A 14,309-nucleotide genomic window follows, 5' to 3' on the forward strand; every position below is an offset into this window, starting at 1 on the left:
TTCTTTATAAAACACTATAAATTGCTACAATGTTTTTCTACTTGATTTTTGTTCCCTTTCATTTTTTTTATAATTTTTTAAAATTATCTGTCAATTTTATTTTTTTAATATTGAACTAATTAAAAATTTATTTTTATAGTTTTTTTTTAAATATTATGAATTATAACAGTTTTCCTCTATATAATTTTTTTTTAAAATGTTTTTCACAAATTCATGATAACATGACATTACCCAATGCTAAATTGGTTATGACAACAATTGCAAACCAAATTGTAAGTAGCCATGATGAGTTAAATCCACAACTCAAATAATGGCCCTGGGTTAGCGCTTATGGAACAGCAGAAACAAGTTCACAACCCAATTTCACATTGCAAATGTAATATCTAAAACTTTCTTTTCTAGAACGCAAGTGGAAGAAGGGTGGACACTCACCGATATTCGAAGGGTGAAAAACAATCCAACCATTTTCACGATGAACCTATAATGTCTTATGTATGACATCTAAAAGTTATGTATCGACAAAGAATAACGGGTAACAAAGGCAGATGACCCTGGATGGGGCAATTAAATCGCAATCAAGGGATCCTGACTTCAGCAACTGGAATGCTTAAACCAAACGAAAGTAGAGGATCGAGGACTACAAAACACTCTTGAGATTAGCTTTCCTGGAACAAAAAGACGACCTCATATTCCTCTACTCGCTTTTTGAAGGAAACTTTTCTTACCCATTTGTTGCAGTTCCCCCATTCTTGTCACCTAATCCCAGTTTCATTTGCAGCAGCAGCTTTTGCAGGGTAGTTGGAGAAGTCCATGTCAATAAGCGACATATCATATGGCAAGGATAAAGAATCAGAAGCACCCATAAGGTGGGAAGATTTCATTGCATCAGAATGTGCAGGATGGGGCACTGAGGAATCATTTTTGGGGGTGCTTGTGCCAGAGGAGGAGTGACTTGATAGCTCATCTATCTTGTTTCCAAACATAAGTTTGTTTTTTCTCACAGCATCCATCTCCTGGCCAGTTGGCACAAAGGTGCGGGAGCGATACTTTCTTGTTCCATCATCACCCTCAGTATGGTTGTAGAGCACATAATCATGATAAGTTGGTGCAAACTGCAAATAACTTAATAATCATTAGAATTGCCACAGGCACAGTTTTTAAAAGAACCCATGGGAAGAAACAAAAACTTGTAGGCATACCTGGTGAACAGTGTCATGGTATAAGTCATTCAACTTCAAGGCATGTGCAAGACTACGTGTCAGATCACATGAACCAGCAACATTTGCACCAGCATACTCTTTGTATGGAAATGCATAAAGATGACCAACAGCAGCTATAAGCATCTCAACGCATATAATAAAATCTTGAAACTGAGCAGCTTCTTCTGCATCCTTAATGAATCCAGACTTTGCAGCCAGAAAAATCAGAACTCCCTGAAGAAGAAAGAAAAGGAACATGACTAGAATATCCCCAAGCTCACATTTTTTTATTCCTTTTTTTTTTTTTTTCCTATTCTCAGCTGATAAATTTAACACACTAAACCTAAACACTGCAAAGAAGAAAAACAACAAACAGAAGACACAGCTATCATGTACAAGTATATCCCCTTCCAGTTCTAAGAGAAAGTACACAGCTCAAACAACATTATGCCTCTCTTCCAAAAGGGAACACATGCTATAGTTAGGAATTTGATGCAGGAAGAAAATCGGAATAACAAGAAAATGAAATTTTTCTAGGAAATTTATTTTCTTTCCTAGCAGAAAATATCCTATCTAGTAGATTAGTCCTATTGAGTCTAGACAATCTTGTTCTAGATATTTTCTTAGTTGAGATACTTACTGAGTATTTAAATGTCTTCTTTATGGTTAACTGTGTTTTAGGGTGGGGGGATTTCAATGGAGAGCTTTCGAGAAATAAGGTTTGAGAGTTGCCAAAGTACTAAAGTTATATTGCTATTTAAACTACTTGATTTCTTGAGGATTTCAATTAAAGTTTCCATTAATATACTCTATTATCTTGTTTTGGTTTTGTTCTTTATTACGCTGCACCAGAATTGTTCTACAGTGAATATGCATAACTTCATTTTTGCATCAAAGAAATGCTAAAACTCCGCACCTTGTGCACAAACAGTGAATATGAAAGGCAAAAGCCACCAAAAGTTCTAAAAAATATAGTTGTCTAAAACTAGCAGCACGACTTTTGGCAGTCGAAAAAGGCTGATTACATGTGCCATTGGACATGTAGGGTACAAACTATGATATATCAGACTAAAACTTGTAGCAAGTTTAACAGATAAGAAGCCAGGCAAGGGGCTGCATACAGGTCAAGCCATTTTCAAATCCAATATGCATACCCTTGAAAATGTTCCTCGACACACAAGAGAATCATGTGCTGTCTCTGCTCTCCATGGACATCACATAGCATGAAACTATGAGCACATTGTGTGCAAACAAAACTTTACAATCAGTCTGTAAAGCTTCGCAATGATAACAAACTGTGGATAAAATTTTACCTGCCAGTACGTCAAGAAAACAACAGATTTGATGATGATAAACTTTGGAACTGGATTGAAAGGCTGAAGGAGATCTTTGCATGCCACATAAAACAATGCCAAAGCATACAATGCCAGAGTATAGGATATTGTGTATATAATGGTGAGATACAAGTATGATTGTTTAGGACTGAAATTTCCATCCATGTATTTCCCTTTTGCATAAAGTAGGAGTGTAAGAGCAACTAAGAAAGGCTTCAGAATCACAAATTGCAAACAACCCTGCTTGCACCTTCGAATAAAACGGCTGCATTGAAAGAAAACTCAAACTCAGACAGAAATTAATGATAAAAGCTTTCAGAGAAGATAGGACTGCAGACTATCCAGTCCATATTTTCTAATCAAAACAGAAAATGAGATTTGAGCATGCCAAAAGCCATAAAAGAAGAGAAACTCACCCATCCAGCATCATGGTAGGAAAACAACAAGTCATCAGACACCATGATGGCTTCATAACCCGACAACTTAAACTTAGCACAACTGCTCCAGGGCCACCAACCCATGCCAGGCATAAGGACAGAAAGTTATAAATGACCCAAGCTTCATAACTGAAACAGTAAATCAATCTTTAGCATATATGGTTCATGCAGTATATACACAGATAAAGCTTAACCCCAGCCATGTAAATATTATACATGAGCCACTTGTCCATGTAAATTTTTTGGGTTATAGTGGGATGCTGGAGAAGGTCGCTTATTCATTCCCAGGTGCATATGGTAGAACAACAAGGAATAATAGTGGTGTCAAGTGAAGGGATCGACAGCACAATGAAAGTAGAAAGAAAGACATTGAGCTGGTCACAATTTGGTTAGACAATGTTAGAAAGGGGAAGGTAGGCAATCTATGCTGCTGCAGAAAACAGAAAAGACTCCATGGCCCGAAGTGGCTACTCAAGAGCTTGTCAAATGACAAAACAGCTAGATATGTGGATCTAACCCAGGACAGACCACTTGTGGGCCGCAGAAGAACCCTTGGGTTGATTCCTAGTTGCACTAAGCCATCCAACATAATAATAACACTACCATAACAACCACCATCACCAGGCAATATTTGCAACCAACCATTCTTTCCCAGAAAATCTTAGTGTTTATAGACCTTAAATGCCCTGCCGATTCGATCTACAATTGCAATGATGACAAGTAATCAATAATTCCAAGATCAAGTAGGAATGTTTGCAGATGCTTGCTATTTTGATAGAAAATATGTTGTGACATTTGGATATAAATAGAGATCTAGAGACACTGTATATAAATAGATAGAGCTACTGCAATTTTGTAATGAAATGAAATAAATGTACGCTTACACTTCACATATGGAATTGAAATAGATAGAACTTTCTGGAAAAATCAGGGACAAGAAAGACATCAATGCATAAACCTGTGAACGTTTAACCAATAGAAAATTTCTCAGTTACAACTTTGTATAGCAGTTAAAGGAACAGGACAAACAGATTGTTCCACACAATTTGTGAATCAACTAACAAGCACACAGCATGCCTTCTGCGGATTTTGAGACCATCCATTCACAAATATGTATTTGAATATGTTTAACTAGCTGCTGAGGGTGAAGGATTTTCATTAAATGAAAGCCAGCCAAACAACTCTAAAATAACCTGGAAAGGGTGGTGGAAGAAAACAGATTGTCGCTCCTAGCAAGTCTCTGTGAAAAGGAGCATTTTTTCTTCATTTATTGCTCACTCCACTACAAGAAAGTCTGAATAAGTAGACCAATAACCAACCTATTCTACTGCCTGTACAGTTAGCGGGCTATTCATACTATGACAAGCGTCGCTCTTCCAGTAACTTTAGTAACTAATGCGGTCTTATTAACGACAACTAGAAATTCCATAACAAATCACGTCTTCGCTTATTTTCCTTTAACACACAAATTATGCATTGTTTCGTCATACAATATCTTGATTATTAATAAAAACTCTTTCTAGTCACTCTTTTTCCATTTTTTTTTTAAATAGAAACACAAAGTCCGCTCGATTATATGCACATGTTTTTCATTATTACTATCTTGGTTATTTAATAAAATCTCTCTCCCTCTCTCTCTCTCTCAGTACAACCAGCTTACCCTTTTTGCCTTCATGTTTCTTAATTGAACTATTATAAATATAATAGCAGCAAGTGAGAAAGAAGAGAAGCACAAACCGGGACCATAAAGATGATGCGGACAATGTATCTCTGATAAGTAGGTTCAGTATAATTCAAAAGGTGCCTGTAGATGTGGAAAACGGCCAAAGCCATAGCTCCCAAGGCGCAGAAGAAAGCAATTACGCTAAAGTAAATTGGCAGCAATTCAGCCATTGTGAGCAAGCAAGGTAAATAACTAATCCACCACACTAAAAAATGCGTGCCTGCAATAATCCCAAAAAGAAAAAGAAAAATTAGTTACCGACTTAAAAAAAATAACGAGCGTAAGAAGTAAATACAAACAAACCTCAGGAGAAACAATGAGTTAATAATCTTCGCAAGACTGGAGGAGGAAGAGAGCTTTGGAAATCGCAAACCCTAACTGAATCATTACTGTCAGTAAGAGAGAGGAGAAAAATGAAAAAATAAAAAAGGCATGAATTAATTCCTCTTGCTATAAATAAATAAATGTAAAAGTGGTAGTATTAATCGATGAATATTGCGATGATAGAAATGAAACCGCCGGCTTACGAGGATATTAGTTAGGGAGAGGGGAGGAGAGGGGAGGAGAGGAGATCTGACTGACGGAGGCCTTGCTTCGTTTACAAACCAAGTACCTAACTGAATGATTTGATTTCATGAGATAAAATGAAGCGCTGCTGACGTTGCTACCGCTCTGGCACGCGGAAGAGAGGATTGTTATTGCTATTACATAGATAGAAAGAGAGGGAATTGCAATATTTCAATGTCTGTTCTGGTTTCCAATTTTCTTTTCTTTTCTTTCTTCTTCCATTCCTTCCTTGCTCCGCTGTTTTCTTTTTCTTTTTCACTTCCAATTTAATCTCAATTGTATTCCGAATAATATTTTATTTAATTTTATTATATATTTAAAATATCATAGAAATTATAATTTTTATTAGATAATAAAATTATAAATAATTTAATAAAATAATAAAAAACATTTTATATAAAATATTATTTATTTCATAATATAATATTATATAATAATAATAGTTAAATCTATAATAATTAAATTAAAAACTATTAGTGTGTGTGTATATATATTAATTATTTTATAATCTTAATTTAAAAAATATTTTTAACCAAACATATTAAACTATTTTTTGTTTAACATTAATTTTAACCGCAGTTTTTAACCAAATATATATAAATATCAAACCAACCTCAACTAAAAATATTTTTTACAAAATAATTTTTTTTCAAATTACAACTACAAAAGTTACTACAATACTAGTGAGGGTAGCCTGGCTACGCAACGGCTAATTTTTTTAGTATAAAAAATACTAATGTTTAATAATATTAAATCTATCTACAAAGTTAAAGGCTAATAAAAAAAAAATTATAATATTAATTGTAATACCAAGTAATATTTATAATTTAAATAATAATACTAAACTTATCTGATGCAATTTTTTATGATTTTTTATTATTTGAAATCAAATTTATTGTTTTTCTTTAATAGTAATAATATTTTTAAAAACAATTATTAAAAAATATAAAAAAAATGCTAATATTTAATAGTGTTAAATCTATTTGCAAAGCTAGATTCAAGAGCCTGGGTCTGACTGCAACATCTAACCCATGAGTAATATTTATAATATTAATTATAATACCTATAGTAATATTTTTAATATAACTAATAATATTTTTAATATTAATATTAATATTAATATTAAACTTGTCTGACCCAAGTTCTTATAATTTTGTATCCTTAGAAATCAAATTTATAGTTTTTCTTCGATAGTAATAATATTTTTTAAAAACATTATTAATGATAATGATAACAATAATGCAAATAATACAAATGATTATAAACTTGGGTTTGACACCCTTGTCAGATCCAAGTTTCTGGGTTCTAGTTCGCATAATAATAATAATAATAATAAACAACTTATCAATCTCAGGTTCTTATAGTTTTTAATCCTTTCAAATCAAATTTATGGTTTTTCTTCAATAATAATGATATTTTTTTTCAAATTTAATAATAATAAAAATATTACGAATAAAAATAACACTAACAATCATAATAAGAATAAGAATATCACAATGATAATAATGACAACAATAATAACAACAACAATTTTTAATTTTACCCTTCAAATCACATTTATGATTTTTTTTTCAATAGTAATAAATATATTTTTTTCAAATTTATTAATAATATTAATAATAATGACAATAATAATATTTAAAATATTAATAATAATACTTAAACATGTCTGACTCAAGTTCTTATAGTTTTTAATTTTATTATTCAAATCAAATCTATGGTTGTTTTTTAATATTAATAATATTTTTTTAAAATTTATCAATTATTATATTAGCAATATTTATTTTAATATAAATAATAATATTTTTAATATTAATAATAATATTTATTTTAATAGCATGTTATCTTTTTTTAATCAGGTTAGTTTTTGTTTTTGGATTTACGTGGGGTGTCCGGGCCAGCTTACGCGCACCACGACTAATCCTCACGGCCCACTGAATATCCTGCAAGTCCAGTGAGCAGGTAAGGCACCGCGGGGGTGACAGGCGTGCGCGGTAAGGTTCGAATCCAGATACGGAAAAAGAAGACAAACCCCTCCCATCACAGTCTAGAAGCATTTCCTTTTCTGATTAACATGTACATGGTATCCTTTTTCTATTCTAGCATTGTAGTAAATATGCAAATCCATCAGGTGGTATGATTAGGACGTGGTCTGGTGTTTTGTTTATTTGTATTATGTATTTTGGAAGAAATTCATAAAATTAGGACTAACTAACATAATCACTAATTGATGAAAAATCATTAGTGAATTTGGTAGGTATTAAAAAAAATTCAAAAAATTCTTGAAATTATCAATAAATTCACCAATGAATTTAAAATTTATGTCAATAAGTCCATCATTAATTTGATGACATGTTCAATCACTGATGATTTTTTTAACAAAAAGTTTCATCAATAATCAATAAATTAAAACCTGATATGTTGGGAATCCCTAATTATCAATCTTTTCCCATAAATCTCATAATTTCCTCTTTCTTTCTCTCTCTATTGTAAGTACTAACGACGATGTTCTCTCTCTAGAATTGGTGGTTGTGCTCTCTCTCTCTCTTTCTCCACCATTTAAGTTTTGATCTTGATGGTTTTTTCTTGTTTGATATGCATATAATCAAATTGTGAATAGTTGATTATAATAATTAAAAATATTCACAATAATATTACTAAGAAATCACATTATGAATTTTTATTTATGACTTTTTATAATTGTTTTATGAGAAAATCTTATTCAGATGAGATATACAATATCTAAAACAAATGAAAGCTCAATAAAAACACCTTGTAGTTCAATAATTGAAATTAGATAAAAGGAAATTTATGGGATGTTTGGGCCTTTTTAGGCTACTACTTTGCTTTTATTATTCTAAATTATGTTGATTTTTATAATTTATTGACATACACTTACATATGTGTGTAAAACAATTAATTATGTATATTACATTTATATCCTTCCATTTTCAATAAATTAAAGAGTCTCCTGTATATGAGTTATACATTGCTTTTTCTTTATTAGATCAATAGCCTTTTCAAGGCTAACCATAAGGTTTAAATCATGAATGATCAATTTTTATATTGTCATTGTGTTTATTTATATTTTTTTATTTATGAAATTTGAAATTAGTTTTATATAAATAGTGAAACTTATGTTTGTGGGTGATGGTTTGGTTCGACAATGTGGTTTTTAGAATTTCTAAATTTTTTAGGTTGGATCCCATATAGGAGAGATATTGCTGAAATTTTGTTAAAAATAGATAGATACAGTAATACAAAAACCCATACATCATATATTGAGAATTAAATTGAATGTGCTTCACTATTTATTTATTTTGTTTATTATATTTTAGTTATATTGTTTAGTTGTTGAGAAAAAAGTTCAGTATTAAGAAGAATCACTTAGCCTAAAATTTATTTAGGTGCTAATCATAAAAAGCACCTGTTGCACCTGTTACTAACATAGGCTTGTTTAATACGAGTCACGGATCTGGCATCCCATATGCTAGGGAACCTTTTTCTAGCAAGCTTATACAAAATACAAGCCGAATTACATGCTATTTTTTTTTTCTCAATGATAGCATTAACTAATTTATTAAGTGTTTATATAGTTTTTTTATTAATTAATTGATTTTCAAGTTCACAAATATTGAAGTTGCCCACATGATAACATCAATGATTAAAGCGTTGATGGAAATGCCTTTGTTTCAATAAAGTTAGCTTAGAGATCATCATTAATAATACTTGTGATTGAGTTTTAAACATAAAAAGGACCTTTGAACTCATTCAAAATATGATTCAAAGTTGTGGTTAGAGGTTGTAGCAACTGGTAGATCTGATAGAAATGAGGTTTACAATATCTCTATGACTAAAACCTGACAAATAAAGGCAAGTTGAAGTGTCTTAACCATAGGCACTCTATAATCCAACTTGTGATAGCCATCAGTCGCTATTCAAGAGTTGGTTCAAGAACATATTGATATTGTGAAGGTCGATTTGAGTGTCAAACTGGAGGCAGAGGATGAAGAACGAAGTTGGAATCAATGAGAGCAGAAAATGGCATACATATCAATTTATTATCCATTACTCATGGACCTCTAGGAGATTTTCCTCCCCCTCCCCCTTTACCTCCACCTCTAACTTTTTTTCCACTGTATTAAGATATTTGTAATTGATTTTATAGTTAAATTAATAATATAAAATATGTTCTTCAATTTAATTTAGTTGTTTAATATTGTTTAATATCAAATTATTTTTATCCAAACAAACATGTATTAAAAAAATAAATTACTGAAATACTGATGGAATCACTGATTAACATAAATATTTTGTTGGTAATATACTTCCATTTTTCTTGGAGAATTTTAAAGAGTTGTGAGCTATTTCGATATTGATTAACGGATTCACTAACTAAATTATCGATAGACTTGAAATCCTTGATGAGAAACCCGTTCCCGACAAGTTTTCATTGATAATTTATATGTGAATGAAATATTCCATAAATAAAAATCAATTTTCTAGTTTTGCCAAGGAATTTGATTCTAATAGAAATTGAAAATTATATTTTAAAAATACCCCTTCTTTTTTTCATTATAAAAACCTGAACTTACATCTTTTCTTCTCCTCTCTCTTTTTGTCTCTTCTTCATCAATAAAAAGCTTTGGACACAAAAACAGTGGCTATATCCCCTATTATTTCTACTTGGTCCAGTCTATTAGGGACATGTTCTAGTCATGGAAGGGGCAAAAGATGCAATGTTTTGGCAACCTCCTTCCGATTGTGATTTCACATAAGCAGAATCACTATGCCCAATACTAGTATAACAAGTATTTATTGTATAGCCCTTCTCTAAAAGAATATACCATTGCTCTTGTCTTATAATGCAAGCTTTAATTTCATATTTATTGTGTGCATGAAACTTTCTTTGTTTGCTTTCTTATTTTCCTCAGTGGAAATATAAGTATTATAATAGTAAACTCTAACTAAAGATCTACCTCTCAATGGAAATATAAACTTGTAATGAAAAATATTTATTGTAAAAAACTAATTTATAACTTTAATTAATATTATAAGTATTATAATTAAATTAAATTATATAATTTAATATTTTATTTTAAATATAAAAATTATAATAACTTATTTATTATTTTATAAATTATAATAGTATACTTTTCCAAAAGCTTTATTAGAGCTTGTTTGGATTTATATTTTAAAAATTTTAAATTTTAATTTTTTTAATTTTAATTTTAATATTTATATAATATTTTGATAAATTAATATTAATTTTTTTTTAAATAATAAGATGTTATTTTAATATATATATAGTAAAAATATTTTAAAAAATAACTATAATCACAATGGAAAAAAATGAAAAAAGAAAAGAAGAATGTTTCTCGCACGCGCAAACTGCGAAAGTCAAAGCAAAGCCCCCGTTGCAGAGCAACAACTTTCCAATGTGTGACTCCCATTATAAATAAATAATTTAATTAATGTTTCTAGCTCGTGCTCCCTCTTTCTTTTCCAAATATCTTTTAGAGTGTGTTTGGTATTGTGATAGCTGTTGTGATTGTGATTTTAAAAAAAATTGTTTTATAAAAAGTACTTTTAGTTAAGGTTGATTTGAAAAAATAGATGTTTGGTTAAAACTATGGTTGAAATTGAGGTTGAAGAAAAAATAGTTTAATGTGTTTGGTTAAAAATGTTTTTGAAATTAAAGTTATAAAATAATTTTAAAAAATATATATTAATATTGATGATTTTAAATTTAAATATTGTAGAATTAATTACTCCTATTACATAATAAAATAAATAATACTTTATATAAAATATTTTTTATTATTCCATTAAACTATTTATAATTCCATTACGTACAAAATTTATCCGATAAAAACTACAGTTTTTATAATATTTTGAGCGTGTAATAAAATTAGATGAAATATTATCAGGTATAAAATTGATATTATAGTGCGAGTGAATTTAATTAACTATATACTAGTTTTTCAGAAAAAAATATTATTCATATCACAATATAAATGAATTTAATTTATTTTAAATTATTTTTTTTTATTTTAAAAATATTAATAAAATTAACATTCTAAATTACGCTGTTCGTTATTTTTTCACACTTATTAAATACTGTTTTTTTTTTCTTGTATCTCAGATACAAAAAGACATAGATACACAATAAAAAATATTTTTTTTTTACCAAAATAAAACGCAGACGCCAAACCACACGGGTTCTTACTAGCCGCGCCCGCGTTATCTTCAACAACTCTCTCGTACATTCATCGAGACATCTCAACTCACGCCATGTCACGCCATGTCACGCCGTCCTAATTTCCAAGGCGGCCGACGCGGAGGCGGAGGCGTTCCCGGTCGTGGTGGAGATAGAGGACGGGGACGAGGAGGACGTGGTGAGCAGCGGTGTTGGGATCCTGTTTGGAGAGCGGAACGATTGAGACAAAAACAGAGTGAGGTATTGTTTTCTAAATTAAATTCAATTTGTATTCATTAACTGTTAATAACTATCTAGTTGGTTTTAGGGTTTTTAGGGTTCTAGACTCATTAAAGATTCAATTTTCGCTAATTAGATTTTTTCTGCTAGTTATATTTATATTTTTTTAAATGCATTGTTTTTCACTGTGGTGGTGAAGATGGAGGTTCTTGATGAAGATGAATGGTGGAGTAAAATGGAGCAAATGAAGGCAGCGCAGAAAAAAACCCCTGCACAGATTGTCAGATTAGACAATGCCTTCAAAATGGTAACAAAATCCTTCTCTTTTCATGTTTTTTTATACTATAGTTCTGCGTATTTTTATGTGTGATTTTCCCCTTTCTTCCCTTATACTGGTCAGTTTTTCAACACCCTAGAAATCATAAGAGAGAGATAGGCTTCAATGCTGTGATTCAATTATTCGTAACTATCAGGTTTACCAATTTCAAGTTTCTGTTTATGGGAAATTTTTGAACGTGTAGAGCAGTCCACTATAGTCAGTGAAACAGAAACCTCATATTTTTCATGAATCATAAGGTTTGGTAATGATTTTTTTAGTAACCCTATCCTGTTCATAAGAAAATAGCAAATGACATTGTAGATTCAGGAAGAAGTAGAGTATAGTTAGAATGAAACATTGACTTTCAATCTAGTGGAAGTGCAGCAGAAATTTTACCTCTTTTGTGTTTTGTTCTTCCTTTTGTTTCTTAACATTGTTGTGTGCAGGCTGGACTATGGGTCAATAACATGAGCAAGGCTGTAGAAGATGAACCAGCAGAAGTAGAATCAGAGGGCGGGCCTTCTAGGTAGTATAGCCATCTTTACATTTTCAATAGAGGATTTTGCTGCGTCATTATGAGCTGTATGTAAGAAATCTTTGCATGTTTTTTTTAGGCTCGGACTTGGTGCAAAAGAAGTTCCACGCCATTCTAAAGCTAGACTATCAAATGACCCTGTCGAAAGGAGGTTATATGCCAAGTTGGAAGCTGGAAAGAGAAGAGCTGCTAAAATTATTGAGGATTCCATTGTACCAGCTAGAGATTGCAACGAGGATGATGACAGTGACAGAGAATTAGAAAGCAGAACCAGTACATTTGCAAAGAAGAGACCAGGTCCTCAAGTACAATCTCTACAAGTTAAGAAGAAACAGAAGTAACTTGTTACCTTATCAAAGATCAAATGTAACGTTTGTGTTTTGTATCTGTTAAGTCATTTGTCATGTGCAAATTAAACAATACTTTAAAAAATACCACTATCCTTTCAAATATGCAATAACATTTGGTGCTCAAGGGCGTCCTCCTGGGGTGGGAGGTTTGGTACTAGACCGAATGGGGAAACTGGATGCAAGGCTTCTCGGTCTACAAGGGATAACTTCGAAAGAGCAGAGTTGTGGGCTTTTAGACAGATAGAGTTCTGCATGTTCCAAGGGAGAGTAACCGATGTGCTGGTTTTATAGCTGGTGTTGGATCGGTAATCTAGATATCCGGCAAGTTTAGGACAGTCTCTTAATATTTATGGATTCATCTTCGAGAGCAGCATAGCTATTACCTTGTCCTTCAAGCTGTAATCAATATACTATATTAAAGAAATTTTTGTATATCTTAATGTTTTTTGAAACTCCCATGGATATATAAGAGCAAGAATGTGGTTTACTCAAATTTCTACTAGATATGAAATGTTTTGAAACTAAGTTCCGCATAAAGATGTAGGAGCTATATAATTGCAGAATATGGGATATATCATATCATCATTCTTTGAATATGGGAAACAGTTTGTCCCTTTCACAGTAAGATTTATAATATAAAATACTTAAAACAAGCAAGCCAGGCTTTTTAATAGTTGGTCATAGAACCAGGGAGATATATAACAGAAATAGAGGGGATGTGAGGTGGAAGAGAGAATGGAAATGAAATGTCCTAAAACCCGATAAAGACAGGTTAATGTTTTTTATCAATCATTCTGTTTTACTCTTCTATCACTAATCTTATTGAAGTTTAATCTGTTCAAGTTGGTCATTAACTTTATGAGGCTCAATATAAGAAGCAATTTAGAAATGCCAGAAAACATGTTTTAATGTGTGATTTCATGCTTTAATATGTTTTGACACCAAATAAAATATGTTTTTATGCTAGTTGATACATGCAGCCCACTGAAGCCATAAGAACAAATTATTTTACACAATATACTTTCTTTAACCAACAATGTTGTTAGCTAGATGATATATCTTGTAGAGATTTTTATATCCTAGATGGGCTGCAGAATTTCTTAGAAACCAATTTTTGTGCTAGCAGTTACGTCAGGATGAAGCATCCTCACTTTGAGCGCCTCCCCCCTTCAAAAAAAAAAAAAAAACCCTCTGAATTCTTAATTGATATCTTGAGAGGTTCATGAGCTCTTGTAGTAGTGCTGTTTTTGTTGGCTTGTATGATGCTTTAATATTCAAATTACCAGCTGTTTCATCATATTTTAAGGTTTAGGGCTTAGGGCTTTAGGGCTTAGGGGTTTAGGGCTTAGGGCTTTAGGTCGTAGGGCTTAGGACTTAGGGCTTAGGGCTTAGGGTTTAGGGCTTAG

The 14,309-nt window shown here is 31.4% G+C and overlaps 2 protein-coding genes across 4 annotated transcripts; one reads left to right on the forward strand and one right to left on the reverse strand.

Moving 5' to 3' along the window:
- Positions 1–286: 286 nt before the first annotated feature.
- LOC105125238 (transmembrane protein 184B-like) lies at positions 287–5,486 on the reverse strand. 3 transcript variants are annotated; one of them, XM_011025604.1, is made up of 8 exons: positions 5,221–5,486; positions 4,997–5,071; positions 4,708–4,913; positions 3,855–3,928; positions 2,950–3,099; positions 2,513–2,798; positions 1,200–1,433; positions 287–1,112 (listed from the first exon to the last, which is right to left on the reverse strand). In XM_011025604.1, exons 3-8 carry the CDS (start codon positions 4,861–4,863, stop codon positions 753–755), a joined length of 1,260 nt encoding a protein of 419 aa, XP_011023906.1. In that variant the 5' UTR covers positions 4,864–4,913; positions 4,997–5,071; positions 5,221–5,486; the 3' UTR covers positions 287–752. The 3 variants fall into 3 exon arrangements, with proteins under 3 accessions (XP_011023906.1, XP_011023904.1, XP_011023905.1); XM_011025602.1 differs by having other exon boundaries at positions 4,997–5,082; XM_011025603.1 differs by having other exon boundaries at positions 4,997–5,082; positions 5,210–5,486.
- A 5,975-nt stretch (positions 5,487–11,461) lies between these two features.
- LOC105125239 (U3 small nucleolar RNA-associated protein 25-like) lies at positions 11,462–13,355 on the forward strand. The gene is made up of 4 exons (XM_011025605.1): positions 11,462–11,720; positions 11,899–12,006; positions 12,465–12,544; positions 12,633–13,355. Exons 1-4 carry the CDS (start codon positions 11,565–11,567, stop codon positions 12,892–12,894), a joined length of 606 nt encoding a protein of 201 aa, XP_011023907.1. The 5' UTR covers positions 11,462–11,564; the 3' UTR covers positions 12,895–13,355.
- Positions 13,356–14,309: the final 954 nt, after the last annotated feature.

The sequence above is a fragment of the Populus euphratica genome, unplaced genomic scaffold, assembly GCF_000495115.2.
Source record: "Populus euphratica unplaced genomic scaffold, PopEup_1.0 scaffold28.1, whole genome shotgun sequence".
NCBI classification, from domain to species: domain Eukaryota; kingdom Viridiplantae; phylum Streptophyta; class Magnoliopsida; order Malpighiales; family Salicaceae; genus Populus; species Populus euphratica.